The following is a 17063-nucleotide window of genomic DNA, read 5'->3' on the forward strand; positions in this document are numbered from 1 at the left end:
GCAGATTTCTTCACATTGACCATCGCTAACAAAATCCAATGTTTGGGACGAATTTAAAGAGCGCCGGTTGCTTTACTGCGAGTCCGCTGATCATTTACACACACCTCTCTCCTGAGCCATGGGCGAACGGGGGATGGGGGGGTGGGCTCCGTCTGGTCCATTCCCAGAGTTCTGTGTGGCTGTAGCAGCACCTGCAGAAACAACATGAACTCGGGTCAAGAGGATTCACACGATTCGGTGCTCATTTGACACATTCCAGACTGTAATCATTTAAAATCCTTTGTGTGTGTGTGTGTGTGTGTGTGTGTGTGTGTGTTGTGTGTGTGTGTGTGTGTGTGTGTTAAAGCAATCAGAAGTACCTAAAGAGAACAAAGAAATCACTCTGCAGTTTGACTGATGAAAGAAAAACAATGAGCAATCATCACAAGAAGCTTTTATTCAGACTCTGGCTGCGAGAGCGAGAAGAAGTGACACAATCAAAGCTTGTTTGTGGGTCAGTATGGCCTAAAAATGATGATGACGACGACAATGATGATGATAATAATGCCTCTCCAGAAGACAACTCAAGTCCCTGGATTCCTCTGTCTCCTCCTCGTTTATTAAAAGTGGACTGATCCCTGCAGAGAGGCTCGGCCTTGGGGATTCATTGATCGGGTGTGCAGGTCTTTTGGCTGTGTCTGCTCCATTGAAATCCAATGGGAGGTCTGATTAGGACAATGGCAGATGGACTCTACAGTGAATTAAACTGGCTTATAGGAAGGAGAGTGATTGTAAATTAACCTTCCATCGTGTCTAGGTACCGAGACACTGAGGAGAAAAGGATGAGAAAAACTGCCGTTTTATTACTGCAGTGGATGATAGAATACATTCACACTAATTTCCACCTTTCAAATACACTTGCTGACATTTAAAGCAAAGGGATTTTACATAATGTGTCCAGATTTAATCAGAACAGGGAGACACCTGATCGACATCTGCAAATAATGCTAAAAAAGAGGACTCTGTCCAAAATTACAGTTATGATCACGTTACCAGGGGGGCAGATTTAGCCGTAACACTGGAGGACACATAGGAGGCTGCAGGAGTAACCTGGCCTGTACATCTGTGTGTGACAGAGAGAGGAAGAGAGAGAGAGATGTCTACCACTGTGAAAGTGTAAATAAAAAGGAAGTAAAGGAAGTAAGTGTAAATAAAGAGGAAGTAAAACCATCACTAGACTCAGTCAATATCAATAGAAACTAATGTAAAGACACACACGAGCGCTCCATAGAGCCAGTTCAGGTGTGTTCTCCAGGCTTCCTGTCAGCATTACATCTGTAATTAACAGACCTGCTGCATGTAGCCTTGATGTCGACATCGAATATAGAAAAACACACCACGCACACCCAAAAAACTGGAACGGAGTGATTTTGTTAAATAGGTAAACAGGTCTGAAGGGTGGTGGCGACGATCCCAGTGAAATAACTCTGACTCTATAATCTGGAATTTTTTAAAGAAAAAATTAAAATGCAACTAAGCAGCATCGAGGGAGCAAACGTAACAGCAGAAGGAACTCATTTCTGGTTTTGTGATAATGCTGCTCTGCGAGGACCGTCGAGGCAACCCCGAGTCTGCTTTGAAGAGCGAGTGTGGTCTTTGAAGCGTTTTCTTTTTTTGTCCTTTTTCATCAGCGCTTTAAACGCAAATGCAGGGGAAGTTCAAAGCCGTGGGAGAGTACTCGTGGCCATATTTCTGTTTTGTTTCAGGGTGTTGGCGGTGTGTGTGTGGGTGTGTGTGTTGGTGCGCAACGCCAATGAAGGAAAGTCAACCTGAATGTCAATACTGAGACTTTTAATTGCAGATGAAAGGAAGCGGCGGGCGTGTGTTAGCAGACAGGAGCCTACACGCATGTAGATGCGTGCGTACGTTGAGACGGGCGACGCCTCTGCTGCACACGCACGCACATGCACTCACACACACGTACAAACCTTAAAACCCCTCTGAAGATGTGGGGGTCTTTTCTTTTTTCTAAAGTAACATCAGGGAGCGCTAATAGACTGGTGTGAAACGGAGAGAAGGGCTGCTTCAGCACCATCACTAAAGACAACCCTTGGGCTGTAAATGCATGCACACACACATCTGCAACCCATGAGGAACTCCCCCCACACACACAGTAAGATTATATCCCCTACTCGCCATGTCTTTAGGGGAAAGAGGCAGATAAACAGCGGGCTCCAATAATGGGGGTTTAGATCTCAATGGGTGCGAGTCAATGCCTCTCCAAGCCGGGGGCTAATGCCAGTTAACTCTCCCTGTAGGGGACAAGTGCAGGCCTGCAGTGACTCGCAAAACAAGCGCTCTCCCAAGATCCTCATTACTTCCAATGCTGAGTAGCAACTGTAAGTAAAGCAAAACTGCAGCTTAAGCTAAAAAGCGGTGGGTGGGATGTGGAGAGCAATGGAGTGAGAGGAATCAAGAAAATAGGACTTGGGAAAGTAATTGTGCAGGGTTCGGGTAAGGTTTTTCTGTTGAACAGAGGCAGAATGGGATTTCTATAAATGGCTAACGCAGCAAACCAGCACCATTCCCTCTGTGTTTGGAATAGAGTGTGCTTTCTGAATATGGTGTCTACAGGGAGGGCATTTGCTGTTCCACTCTGATCAAGAGCAGCCACGAGGATGAGGGGCGATGGGGGTACGCAGGAGAGGGAGATATGCGGGTAGACGTGCGGAAGGGTATGAATATGGAGGAGGAGAAAGGAGGACAGAAGCGGGGGAAAAAAAGAGCTGGAGGAAAGATGTGGAGAAACAGAGGCAGGAATGTGGATGGAAAATTCTGCCTTGTTCCTCAGTGGGAGGCCCATGCCGCAGCTACGCTCTGAGCGAGAAAGAGCAGCGGAGACAAACAGAGACGAGGAGGAAAGGGCGGGGACAAGGGAGCGCGGGAGAAGGAGAGGGAATAGAAGAGAAAGCGAGCATGATAAAAAATAATGAGAGAAAGAGAGGGACAGGGACAGCCACAGGCAGTGTTCCCACCACGCAGCCTCTTAGGGAGTGCTGCAACCAGGAAACTACACACACGCACACTAAAGTACACGCTCGCATGAAAACGAACCCTCGCTCACCGCTGCTCTCCCGAAACAACTTTCAACAGAAGGAAAAAAAAAACCCAAAACAAGTCGCGTTTGAACGCTTCTCTGGTGTCTCAAATGCGTCCTCTGTAAAACAAAATCACAAGTCTGCTTCCTCGCGGATTTGATGAGGATCTGATTTTGGATTTGTGTCGGAAGCTTAAATAAAACCCCCAAAGAACAATTTCTGCGTATCGTTATTACAATTAGTGACCTTCTCTTTTTCTTTTTTTTTTAAATCTCAAGTCGGGCTACTGTCAACACTGCTGCCAGGCACTGTCTGGCCTTTGACCTCAGAGTGGATGCAAAGTTTTATTTTCATTTATCTCTTTTCTAATATGTGCTTCTTATTATCATAATTAGAGAGCGAATACAGTTTCTCAAGAGCTAAACTGACAACAAACCACAGGCTACACTTAGGGAAAATGTAAATCAGGGTAAGGGAAGGAGAGCTTCTCTGGAACCAACCTTTAAGCTAACAAACTGGACAGGCCTGGACTTGGTACCCCTCTCCGTCTCCCACCCTGTATCTATCCTTCCCTTCCCTCACCCTCATCCACTCACCCTGACCTCTCTGTCCTTTCAAGGCCCTGGAAGCACTTGAAGCGGAGCAGAGATACACAGCTTAAACTCTCCAGAGCGCTCGCCCCCGAGCTCCAATCATGCCTTTAAAAGAAACCAGGAAGACTGAGGACAGATGGAAGAGAGGCGAGGGGTGGATGTGGTGGAGAGCGGAGTGAGGGAGGGGGAGCGGGAGAGAGGCAGACGCGGTTAACTGGACCTCGGAGGAAAACAGAGATAAGGATTTGTGATTTCTCTAGTTTTTCCAGTTTGAGCTGAGCCACGGAGAAGTGTGGACGTGCCTGCGCGCCAATTAGAATCAGCACACCGTGCAGAAGTATCGGCGGGCGGGAAGACGAGAACACAACAACACAACAGGGATGAATACACACGCCGGATCTTTGTGTTCCGAGCTGTCTTGACTCGCAGTACATTAACCGACGCTGGATTTTTACCCCACGCGGCAGCAGACGCCCGCGCCGCCACACTTATCACCTCCTCCTCACCGGCGATACCAGCAGAGGACAAGAGTGTTAGCGCGCTCGTCGCTGTGTGACGTGCACTTCAGCGTGTATCAGCTGCAGTTTGGTAATGGATATGTCCCGTCATCCACACGCAGGCTGGCAGGAAGTGACGCCACACCGACAGGCTGTCAGCTTGTCAGCCCGGTGCACGTTCATGCTTTGAATCATACGGGGAAGGGTGGTTTTTAGATAACAATCAAAACGGCCAATGGGTCGACATTAACAAGTTTTCACTCGGCTGGACGACTTTGTTTTCCTCTGCCCACGGCGGCTAAAGAGTGAGGGAGGCTCCGGTTCCATCAGTACCGATGCCTCCCTGATGAGCTCTCATGTAAGGCTAAGGGCATTGTGAGGCTTGCCTTAGACACACTGCTAGGAAGCAAAGAAGGGCATGTGTGTTCCAGTGGAGGTGGGGGGAGGGGGGGGGGGGGGCGGAGGGGGTGCTTGGCAGTTGAGCATGTGATGTCTGCTCAACTGTCACAAATCTAGCGCAACAGGAAAATCAATTTGGTCCTGTGTGTGTGCCTTTTTGGCTCTGGGAGAGAATCCAAATAGCAAGGCGAGGCCCGGATAATGTTACCATGTATTGGATTTGCTTCACGGGGATGTAGCAAGAGGAGAGGGAGAAAAAGAGAGAGAAAAAGAGAAAGAGAGGAGAGGGTGTCACAGGCATGCTGTGGACTTCTGACAAGATAGATTTGTCCATGTGGAAGGATGTGCGATTGGTCGGCAATTGGCCTCCTCCCGGTTTTCACACACCGAGACGGCGTCAACACTTGTTGAAGCGTTTCAAGCATCTGGCATCTGTTTTGGCCTTTTGGGTTTTTCGTGTCAGCGCGCGTGAATCTATGACAACCGGGTTAAAGGATGGCATAAAATCCTATCCGCTAACTGCAGTAAGGGGTGGAGTGCACGTGGCATGTCACTGCAGTGAGTGACCAGGTTGGGGCCAAGCTGGTCTACGTTTGCAGATTTACTTACAAATTCAGCTTAGTTTCACAAGTAAACCAGGGAATTTTGCCATGATTTCCATATGCAACACAGCTCGGCTTGTGTAAACCTGTAATTAAACATAAGGGACTTCACATGGCGGCGTGTACCCCACAGCCCCAAACAAGTAGAAGAGGAGAAAAATTGCCCCCAAACATCAGCATAGAAATCCGATCTTAATGTCAATCAAGGGGCGAACTGTAAACTAGGCTAGCTTGTCCTCCACCGATGACGACGATAAATCACTTCGCAGTGCAGCCAGAAGATGAGTGGTGTTTTGACTTTTTCCTGATGCTAATTCATTACACAAAATAATTGGTTTGTTCAAGAACGCCTTACCGAGTTAATTTGGAGGCGAATGCTGTTCGGGGCTGATTAATGAGTAAAGTTTTGACGGTCTGAGAACTATCAGACGGGAGGAGAACGTCCTCTCCTCACTATTCTGCAGCACATTAAACAGTGTTGGCCAAACCGTCCCAACTCGTGATGGTCCGAGGCGCCGAGGATGTGGCGCAACCACCCCCGTTTGTGTCTCAGTCCGGGCCGATTCTTCAGCTAACTCAAAGTGATCGTAGAACATCAGATACAGACGTGCCAGATGTTGCTCGCCGCTCCACGATGTATCATTTACTTGGCACGGTGAGAATTCTAAAATATTTTTCTCATTAATCGCATCCCGCCGATTGGTGACGCCTCGTCTTCGCCGCCTCATTCCGCATTCTCGTCGCCAATCCCGGCGAGAGCGGGCAGGAAAAACCACTGTCCCGCTTTTCCATTAGTGTCAATCACTGTGGCGAGGTGAGGAGGAGGCGGAGGAGCTGCCATCGGGATCTCGCTCTGGACATTTTGCCCCGCCTTGTCAGGGTGATTGACGCGTCTGAGACGCGTTGATGCTGCGGTCAGAGAGGTGGCGGGATGACAGCGACGCCGGCGTGCGCGATTCAACGAGCGCCGACATGGCTGACTGAGGCGGATCAGATCCAGCCGCTTATAATGCCCAGTGCTGATCTCTCTGGCTGCACACACTCCGCCTCTGGAGACACACACACACACACACACACACACACACACACACACACACCACACACACACACACAGAGTCTGATAATCCTGTTGGTGTCGGGTTTGGCCCTTGTTATCTTACATACTGCTCCAAATCAAATGGGATGCCCTCCACTAGCAGTCATTCTCAATTCATTACCAGTGAAAGCGGCAAGGAAATATGTCCCGGACTCACGACAAGCGTTGGGAATATTAGAGCGAGCCACAGGTAGCGGGGAGAGAAACTTTCTTCAGACGCCGCTGCAGCTCTGGGACTTTCTTCAGCGACGCCGTGATCAAAGGCCTAATAAAGCTGGTCTATTCAAGGACAAAAACTATGCGAGGGAAATGAATGAGGCATATTCCATGAAGTGCAGTTCTCGTATTCTTCTGCCGTCTGAATTAGGGTTTCAAATAGAGCACAGATGGAACTCTAGACATGCACGACTGATATGATTTGGCTTTTCTTTTTTTTTTCTTTTCCTGCTGCCGCCGCCGCTGTGTGCGCTCGGATCCATCCTCCGTCCAGACCGGCCGAATGAAAATTGATCTGGGAAGATTATTCAGTGAGATGAAATGAGGGAGATGAGACACTCTTAAACCGAGATGACAGGTTTTTCTGGACGGAAAGCAAAGGCAGCAGAGTCACCCGAGGACAGGTGTGAAATGAATATTTGTGGTATGAAAAGGAACGTATATGCTGACCGAGCGTGCTCAGTTCATGATGTGACCTTTCTACAGTCCTATTCAAATACACTTATTCAAAAAATGGAACTCTCTCTTCCATATTTAAATAGCAAGATGAATGCAAAGAGCACGCTAGAACATGGATATATATGAATCAACGTGCACATTAATATTACAGTCCTGCTTCATCCATTATAGCCTACATGTGTTGGAGCAGGATCAACATACATGTAGTCATGTGGGTCACCTCCCACGGGTGCTGGATGGGTGCCTCAACATGCCCGTAACTCAGAAACAACATATTTCAAAACATACTTCAGCGTTTGTTAATATTCCTCACAGCAGTAAATGGAACAAATTCTTTCTGAATATAATTGAAATGCTAAATTCCAGTGGGTGTGTGTAAGTTCATGCTGTAGCATCGTTTAACTTTCGCCAGCTCACCTCCCCTGCAGACAAAAACATCTATGTAAATTTCAGCGCGGTGCTTGATTACACTCAGGACCTTGTCGGTGTTTGTGATGATTAAACCAATAAAGTTATTATGCCAAAGTTGTGCTGTTCATTAATCCAGCACCAGATTATGAGGATGCACGGGCACGTATTCCTGGCAACATTACCCTGTGCGGAGGTGTTGCCAGCGGGTCCGTTGGCAGGAGAGATGGGCCCCGATCCTGACCGCGACTGCTGTGACTGAGTGGAACCCGCAGGCGATCCCACGGGGGAGGGAGACGGCCCGCTCCTCTGGCTGGAGAGATGGGGCGAAGCGTGTGGAGAGAAGGGCGACTGTCCCTGGTTACCGGCACCCCCTTGCTCCCCCTGGCTGCTGCTGCTGCTCCTGCTGGAGGATCCGCCCGCGCTGACAGCTGAGCCCAGCCCAGCCTCCGTCCCTGTGGGGAGGTCATCAATGGAGCCGGACAGGTCCTGGAACAGAGAAGGGGGAAAGGGGGGGGGTTAATGTGAGTATTTGTGGAGCTCAACGAGGCGTGTTAACGAGAAGCGACGTGCAGCAGGAGGCAACTTTTAACTTGAACTGAGATTTTCCCGTCAGATCTGATGTCACGATTCGCTGGTACTACTGCAACTATTTCAGCACAGCTGAAATAGGATTGTGTGGTTAAAGCACCCGATTGTGTGACCTATAAAGGATCTCCAGCAACTAAAAAGATGGAAGTGAAACACATGATGCAAAGCTGCAGCATATTTCCAATGCTTTCAGAGGATAGTTTCAAAGAATTCTCTCAAACCAACTGTTTTCTTGCACTTTGTTAATGATTCAGTAGCAGAAGACCTAAGAATGATGTCCTGGCAAATATGGGAAAATACAAATGGAACTGGGAGAAACTTCCACAGTATTCTAGTTACCATTTCTTACCGCGCAGAAAATAAATGGTAATGAGCGTTTAATTCAGCCCAAAAGTGAGACTGTGTGTGTTGAACAGCTACTCCTGCTCCTGAACTTACTGAAGGGAATCCCCACCGACCCTGCTGAGAGAGCGCTGCATGGAGGTACAGAAGAGCGCGACACAAGAACAGTGGCAGAGGTAAAGAGCAGGCCAGATGTGATGCGATGCAACATGATGGCTGTCCCCTGACAGCACATCACAGATATGTGGACACCCACACACACACACACACACACACACACACACACACACACACAGACTGGTGGCAGACTGGTGAAAGTGCCCCAGCTGTGCCTGAATATGGGGGAAGTCACCTGTAAGTGACCCTGGTTTCCCGGCTGGTGCCCACTTGGGGCGGAAGGGGCTGGAGACGGGGATGAATGCCAGCTGATCCTACCTGCTGCCCTCAGCCTGTTGACCCCTTCGGTCCGCTTCCACCTGAGTCCCGCAGCCATTACTGTCGCCACACAAATACATAGCGCGCGTCCATATAGACACCAGCGTTCCGCTCAGGTCATGTCTGAATCCGGAACTATTTTAGAGTGAAAAATGTCGACAGCGCATCAACAAAATGGCGAGAAATGACAACAAAATGACAGAAACAAAATGAAGTTATGTGGATTTTCTGCTGCTGCAAATCAAACGATATTGATAAAAAAGAATCAGCAAGTAAATGCCTCAGCCGAGCATGTCTTCTCTCATATAAAATAAAAACCAGGCACTTCGGGATCTTTCTGTCCCTGCCTCGCTCGTGTTTCCAAGCAGAACACCAAGGTGTGGGAGTCTGTGGCTGCTTGTTTTGCTTAATGTGATCTTGGCGCTGGCACAGAGGGTCTTTGTTTTCCACCACGCTGCTTTAAGTACCCACCCGCTCTGCCAGCCTACCAGCCTGTCGCTTGGCGTTAATCGTCCCCGCTCCACCGCTCACGCAGGACACGCCTATTCCACCTTTCCGTGGCACCACTCCCTGCCATGGCCAATCATGTTGTGGCGCTTGAAGCACCGTGACATCACGTGTTGCCTTCTCTCAAAGGTCTGAATGCTCTTCTTTGACCGGCTGGCCACCCTCAGAGCGGGCCATTTGATGTGGCGGGGTTATCTCAAGAGCAAATGTAACCATGGAGATGGCTTTAAGAAAACGCAGGACGCTAGCTAGATGGACGGCTAAGCTGTTAACCCACGAGCTAATTGTGTGAATGGATGAGAATAATTGCATTTTACCTAATTGGATGCTGTTGCCAGCTTTTCCAGTGGCAGTTTAGGGGTGGGAAAATGTGTACCAGTAATTTGTTTAGAGGCTGTTAGGCTCATTTGGATTATACACACACTTGAACACAGCGGTGTGGCCCAAGACCAAACAAGTAGCACCGATATATTACATGGAAGGCAGGGAGAGCTAAACACTTGTAGACTATAAACCTGTCAATTGTAAATACCTTATACAGTCATCATTGTAATTTATGGGCGCTGAAACCCTCCTATAAAGAAGACATTTCACGCGTATCGACATAAACCTTTTCTTTACATGTGCACTTGTCAGCCAGCTATGAAGCACCGTATTACCTGTCTGTAATGTGTCAAGAGCTAAAACCAGCAAGCTAAATAGCCAGCGCCGAAGTAAGGATGGCGGATCCAAACAACCAACAGTCTGGGGCCTCAATCCAAAGTGGCCCAAATCCAATTTGTTTGGCTCAGGACTGCAAATTGCTCTGTGCATTGAGTCTCCAAATAGCTGTCAACCACTCCCGCTTGGCGTCCTGTATCGCTTAATTCGCTCCTAGAGCATGTAATTGTCATAATAAGAAAAATATTGAGGCGATAATAACCAGTTACTTTGAGTTGCCCCCACTCCCGGCGTACGGATATGCACACGCGCACACAGTCCCGCACACACGGACATGATGGGCCCAGGGTGCCATCTACAGATTTCACACAACATTGGAGATGCAGTCGCTCGTGACCCTTCACCTCACTGGTGCTGCTGTCTGCCTGCACACACTAGTTTAAAGTCCCTCTGTTTATTTGTGCGCATTAGTGTGTGTGGGTGAAGGCTGCTGGGCTGTCACAGTGAGGCATGCTTGAGCACCGATGCAGCTGAGGGGACAGTCAAACCCACACACACACGCACACGCACACACACGCACACACACCAGCAGGCACCAGTGTGAAGCAGGTAGCTGTCACATCAGGCAGACTGTGGTCCTCTTCCCCTAAACCACAGTGTTGCCTCACTCTTATACATGCAGGGTATTAATCAAAGTTGCTATGGTGGAAAGCATCAAGAGTGCGAGTGTGTGTGTGTGTGTGTGTCTGACAGTGTGTGACCGTGTGTGCAAAGCAGCTTCTGTCTAGACAGGGAGGAGCCAGTGACTGCAGCTTCCTGTTGGCAACAGGAAAGGGCAATAAAGTAGCATCCCTATCTCTCACTGGGTCTCTGTCACACAGGCAGGCACGTGCACGCATGCACACATGCGCATACACACACATGCAGCACCAAACTCAAATATCCTACATTAGGTTAAACAACATCATAACCCGTGACACAAATGAATATTGGCGTCACTGACTTCATAATATAACAAATATTGAACCTTCTCTAGTTCTGGGTTCAAAGTTGACCTCTCTTTGATTTGTTGGGATTTTGAGCTTTTTTTTGAGTTACAGCCGCGTGTATTTGCACCTATAGAGTCTGTATATGCACAGGTCAAAATCAAAACACCATTATGTCACAGCCAGCGAGGCTTCTATTCTCTGCGGTGTATCACTGTAAATACAGAAATACTACCTGAGTGGGCTCAGAGGTGAGTTTTAATCTCTGTTTCTCTTTACTGGGTAAATATGATGATGTGAACTGTAATTAACTCCAGTAGCTATCATCTGTGGGCCTGAGGGACAGGTCTGTTCATGGCAGTGGTGCGCATATTCATCAGCCCTGGACGATCGCCTTTCTATCTTTATGGTTCACTGGAGACTAACAGGAAATGCTATTACACACAAGATCTTCTTTTTATCCTCTTTCCCCCCAAAACCAACGACTGAGGCCAAATCCAAATGAAATGCCATGCAAATGAATCCAAATTGACTGCTGTATAAAAGAGGGTTTTAATGTGATGCCCCATGTAGAGCACCGGCTGTAATACCCATCACGGAGTGCTATTAAGTACAGAAAGAAGAGAGATGGGAAGGAGAGAAGGAGAGAGAGACGTAGTGAGGGGACATTTAACACAACGCCCACTTCCAGCTTTTTCTTTGGACGCCAATCTGCTGGAATGTCTACTAAAGCTGTAATGATGATGATAATTATGAGGACTGATAGGAATTATGACGATTGAGGTGGGCTGGGACGCGAACCCAGTGGCGGGCTGTGATCGTTGGTCGGTGTGCTGGGTCTCACTCTGGCCTCCTGATGTGGACGGCGTCCATATTCCAGCAACAGATCCGGAATGTAACAGGCCTGAGCACGCAGGTCGGCCCAGCTGGCCAGTCGGCATATTTAGATTCATTCTACAGCACTTTAGCTGCTAATTGATCTGTGTAATATGAATGTATGCAAAATATTCCAAGAAATCAGACCATCAAATCGGAATATTTGATGTTTCCTGTGAAATGTTGACACTTAAAGTCTTGAACAGTCCTGGTTTTTTCTGGGTGTCTCCAAAATGAGTCTGGTTTGCGCGCTTTAAACACACAACTTTTGAGCATTTTGCTGGTTCTTTCATATCATGGAGGAAAACGGGGACGGACCTACAAATGTACTTGGTGCTCTGCTCATGATGAGACCACAGCGGTGTTAATTATGTCTACAAAAATCACCGCAACACCACAGTACAGTGAACCGCTCGGTGCACTGCCAAGACAACCGAATATCGCGTTTGAACTCGCGCACACGCACACAGTAGCTGCTTTTTCCAAGTAGTAACAGTGCTGTGCATAAAAAATGAAAACAGTCGCTGCCGAAAAAAGGAGTTTAAAGGCAACAGCGCTGTATTATTGAGCAAAATGACGGCTGGAAACCAAAAGCGGCTCGTGATTACAGAGGACATCCTTTGCGAATGTACTATTTTAGATGACTAAATCATCGAAGGGAGTCTTTGTGGTTTTTTTCGTTATCTGGAACAAAAGCAGCCGAGGAACAAACTGTTCAGGGCTTCCCAAAGTTGTGCCGTGGATTGTGCCATTCTTCTCCATTCTGCCAGCGCACACTTCACAAAGCCCAGACAATCTCTTGATAATGCCGCCGCATCTCGATAAGACAAAAAAGAAAGCTCCCTCTCTCTCTTTCTTATCCCCCACGCCAGGCGGCATTGAAAGGAGAAGAAGAAGAAGCTTTGTAGTCAGGTGGGAGGGGTCAAACAGTCACATGGACACCTGTATCAGGACTCCAATAGACGCAGCCAGAGCGGCGCTAATGCTAACATTAACATCATCACAGTAACAATTACTGCATATTCCACAGTGAAGAGCTGACTGAGTGATAGCTGCCCTGCCTCTTAAGCCTCTCATAATGTGGAGAAATGGGACAGGCCACACTGAAAGGGACATTTGAGGCCCTATTACCCCTAAGCTGTTAAAGACTCCCAAATCTGGTGCTGCTCGTCTCCAAACTGGAGGGATTAGTGTTGAGTTTCACTCTGATTCCCCCTGATAATGTGCCAAGCTATAGCAGCTAGGAGTACTAAGCCAGTGGGCCCGATTCACTCATCGCCACCCCCGACCCATTCACACACCCACCCGACCCACACGCAGCCACTTACTCCAATGACAGCCGCTTTCCCAGGAATGGTATTTATGCCCAATATTTATGGCAGCCCCAAAACTTTGGATCTGAGGAAACCTGATTCCTGGGTGATGAGGGTGGAATTGAGAAGTGTTGTCAATCTAAAATGACAAATGGTAATAAATAATAAATAATAATAATAAATGGTTCCTGTGGTGGAAGAGGAGCTGGAGGCAGCCTGATGATGGGGGGGGGGGGGGCAGTGGTTGGTCTGAGATGGCTTCACAGATGATGCCTGCATTTATTATAAATGCAACACACACTCCGCACGCACACTTTACTTGACATGCTTTGGTTTACTGTTATTGTTTTGCATGGCATTCCAACATGACATCCTGCCATCTACCCCCGCCCCCCTCCCCCCCCCCCATCACCGCCTCCTGAAACGCTGATGCGTTAGCACAGAATGTCCTCCTGCGCTCTCTGCTCGCGCTGGAAGGAGGGAGGCGAAATAAAGAATTAAAGGCACCAAATTCCTCATTTCTAATTCTGCTGCTCGTTCAGCTTAACCTCTCTCTCCTCAGCAATTAAAGCACACGCCACATCCTTCACGCCGCGTACAGCCGGGGCTAAATAATGCAGGGGGCATCCAGCGCCCGCATCCTTTATCATCCCAAATGACAGCCATTTGCATATCTCCCCAGTCAATTAGAGCGCGGCGGAATAATCAGCCCATAATTGGGGAAAGCGTTGGTAATCACCCGCCCTGGCACGCCGACAGGGCCACTGGGGGAGCGTTGGAGGAGGTGACTGTGTGCGTGTGTGTACGTGGGTGTCAGGCAGAGTCCAGCCGACTGCAGCCTCTTCACTTCAGACTAACACGTCCAAACAACCGGTTGAACTTCTTCGCAGCTCTCGCCATTACTTCCTGTTCCCGGCTCCAATTTGCGAACGCTGACTTTTTCAGTTTATTTGCCCCGAACACACCATTTGTGTGCAATAACTGTCATTAAAGTGGGTCAGCCGGGGACTGTATAGTAGCGTAAAGACTGATACGTGAGCGACGGCGGCTTTATTCTAAATGTTATCGAAAGTTAATTGCTCGGCGGTAAAAGAAAAGCCGGAGTAATGACATCCTCTTCAGCGCTGCTGCCTTTGTGAGCCTGATTTAAGGGTTCAAGATCAGCAATGTCAATGATGAATCAGATTTCCATGACAACGGCTCTGTCTGCTGATTTACCAAAGGCATCAGGGTTCACCGTTAACGCTGCACTGAATTCCTTACTTCCGGCGCACTGCATTTTTCCCAGTTCCTCTCTTATAAACACACGTTATTGTGGAGTGAGGTGCTTGGCTACGTGAGATATCAAATTCACACCAGATTCCTGTTGCACGGCGAGAAATCGCGACGGCGCGAACATCCAAGAATGGATGTCTCGTCCCCTTATGGGGCAGAAAATCGCAGTCATTTTCGCGGGGAGTTTTCCTGGCGGCTTTGAAGAGCTGTCGCCGCGCAGCCTCTGTGATTCCCACTGAACGGGGAATGACCGTTTTTGTCGAACAATTCCTTTAATGCACTGTAACCTCCCGTTCCCTTTGGAGCCGTCCTCTGAACGCGCCAAATAAAAGGAAGACTTGGGAGAGGAGAAGAGAGAAGGCAGGCTTGGCAGTAATGCTTGTAATGGAGGGGCAGGCGCGTGTGTTTGGGGGGGGGGGGGGGAGATAGAGATGGACACAGAGGAGGGGAGGAACATCAGAGGAACCCAGACAAGGTTAGTTCCCATCTGCAGCTCCATCCTTTTGTGTTCCCCCAGCTGCTTTCTTTTCCCTCTCGCCTTTGTGTTTATTCTATCCAACCCAGTTCAATGTTAGCCAACTCCGCGTCTGTGTTGCGTTTGGGGCCCGGCGTTGCTTTGGAGGGATGAAACGTGTGCCATTTGCTTCTCCTTGATAGAAGTGGCGAGGACTTCAGAAAGGAAGTTAGAGCTTGGAGGGTGGGGATGGGGGTGCGAGACAAGGACAGCCGAAGGGGCGCGATGGTGGTGATTTCTTGTTTTGATTCAGCCTCCACAGGCCTTCAGTCTGTTCCAGGTGAGGGGCAGGCCAGGCTAACCCGTTTAAACACGCGCACAAAAGCCTCTTTTAAAGGAAAGTGGCAGCATCTTTTAAAAGCTCTTCCCATCACACGAGGGAGGCAAAATTGATTTCCTTTTGATTCCCTGCTTTTTTTTTTAAAGGAATGTCTGTCTTTGTTTAATCCACCATTCCTCTATTCTCGGGGGATATGTGACATTTCCTGCCAGCCAGCCCAGCGCTGCAGAGGCTCGTGCATCACTGTCACAAGGACTCTGATCAAAAGGAGGGAGTGGGCGAGGGGAGGGGAGTCAAGTGGGGTCTGTTATGAGGGTCTGTTTTGATCAGCGCGATGCCAAACTCTTCCTCTGTTGGACATGCTGCCATCCCTGCTCGATAATGTGGAGATTTTAAATTTCTGCGTTACCAAAATAAAAGCCTGACTTTTAACCTGAAGATGCATTAAGTTGGAAAAACCTGTTAGGCCTCACTGACCCATGACCCGGATAAAACCCAGGAATTACCCATGAAAAGACTAAAAACAAGACGACAAAAGCGGTGTTGTAGACTTTCTGATCCCCTGTGTTCCTTGAGGGTGGTTTGGTGCATCACTGATGTGTGTTCAAAGGAATACTTGATACTTTAAGATGAAAGTTGTTCCGTCTTGGGTGTTTTGCACCCAAACTTCCCGTCCGGAAGGCCGGTAGGTTGCTTAGAGTGCTCCATCTTGATTGAGATGATTCTGCTGTGGGGAACCGACCCCCACCAGTCAGTGGAATTGTGGGATTTTGAGTCATTTTGCACTTCTTGTGTGTTCATTATGTTAACAATTTTTAAACGGGTCAAGAAACTTGATTAAGCTGGTTCAACGAGTTCATTTGGAATGCACAATTGTTGCTTGATATCTTAAAATATTACTAAATAAACACATAATATCTCCTGGCGCCGAGTAGCAGCCTGCAACAAATGGACTTCCAGAGAAAACAGTCTGGAATTGAGCCCAACGGTGAGCTTCAGGACATGGATGAAGCCAACAAATATAGATTAAATCCATTATCGTCCACATACAAAGAGTTAATATTTACTTAACGGTTACGGAATCCACTCTAAACATGTGGAGTCTGTCAGAGCAGTAATGGGACCATACGTTTGTCATTTGAGGTGATTCATTGGGGCTACACACCCACCCACCCACACACACACCCACACACACACAGGAAGGCAGCAGGCCTCTCAGGATGAGCCCCGGCATCAACGTCAGCCCATATTTCAGAGCGCTCAAACAAACTTTTTAGCGGTGAAAACAAATTGGGCTCACCATCAAAGAGACACTTCAAACAGCCGTTTCTCTTTGCCAGTTCAAACGGAGCCTGCTCGGTAAACACAACAGGCGTGGAGAATTCACAGCGCGGAGATATTGTGGGAGGTACAAACGGTTGGAGCTTCACCGCTACAAAGGCAGGCGAGGAGAAGTGGAGGGGTGTAATTCATCTTGCACTCCACAGAAGCGAGTGTGACTGACTGTCCGTGACCAAAAGGGAAAACCCAAAATAAAACAAACATAGTAATAAAATAAAACCCCCAAACTTTGCCTTAATTGGAGAAGCTATTTTTTTATTATTATTATTATTTCAAACCCTATCTTACTTTTTTATTTCTCTAATTTCTTTCTGCCTGGATGCCCTTGCCCTCCCCTCCCCTCCCCCCCACCCCCGCCTCGCCTCCCTTCCATCCCCCTTGTTTCTTCATTAAAACAATTCACTGTGAGTTATTGTGGCCTCCGTCTGAAATGAGAAGACAGCCGGCACCGAAGGAAGGGGAGGAAGAGGGAAAAGGGCAGGAGGGGAGGACGAGGGAGGTCAGTGTTTGCTTGTGAGATTTCTTCCCGGGCAGACAGGCGGACAGAGGCCTCGCTCCACCCTTCCATCCACCTCGGGCAAAATCTCATTTGCCGG

The 17063-nt window shown here is 48.3% G+C and overlaps 1 protein-coding gene across 2 annotated transcripts in view; it reads right to left on the bottom strand.

Moving 5' to 3' along the window:
- The window catches only part of arid1b (AT rich interactive domain 1B (SWI1-like)), a 124550-nt gene that overhangs the window by 27699 nt on the left and 79788 nt on the right, over window positions 1-17063 (bottom strand). For both annotated transcript variants that reach the window (XM_057058278.1, XM_057058279.1), the window contains exons 5-6: window positions 7533-7836; window positions 105-191 (exon numbers count right to left, since the gene is read on the bottom strand). In XM_057058278.1, the coding sequence (XP_056914258.1) occupies window positions 105-191; window positions 7533-7836 (391 nt within the window). The remainder of the gene's footprint in view (window positions 1-104; window positions 192-7532; window positions 7837-17063) is intronic.

Source organism: Takifugu flavidus, chromosome 16 (genome assembly GCF_003711565.1).
Source record: "Takifugu flavidus isolate HTHZ2018 chromosome 16, ASM371156v2, whole genome shotgun sequence".
NCBI classification, from domain to species: Eukaryota; Metazoa; Chordata; class Actinopteri; order Tetraodontiformes; family Tetraodontidae; genus Takifugu; species Takifugu flavidus.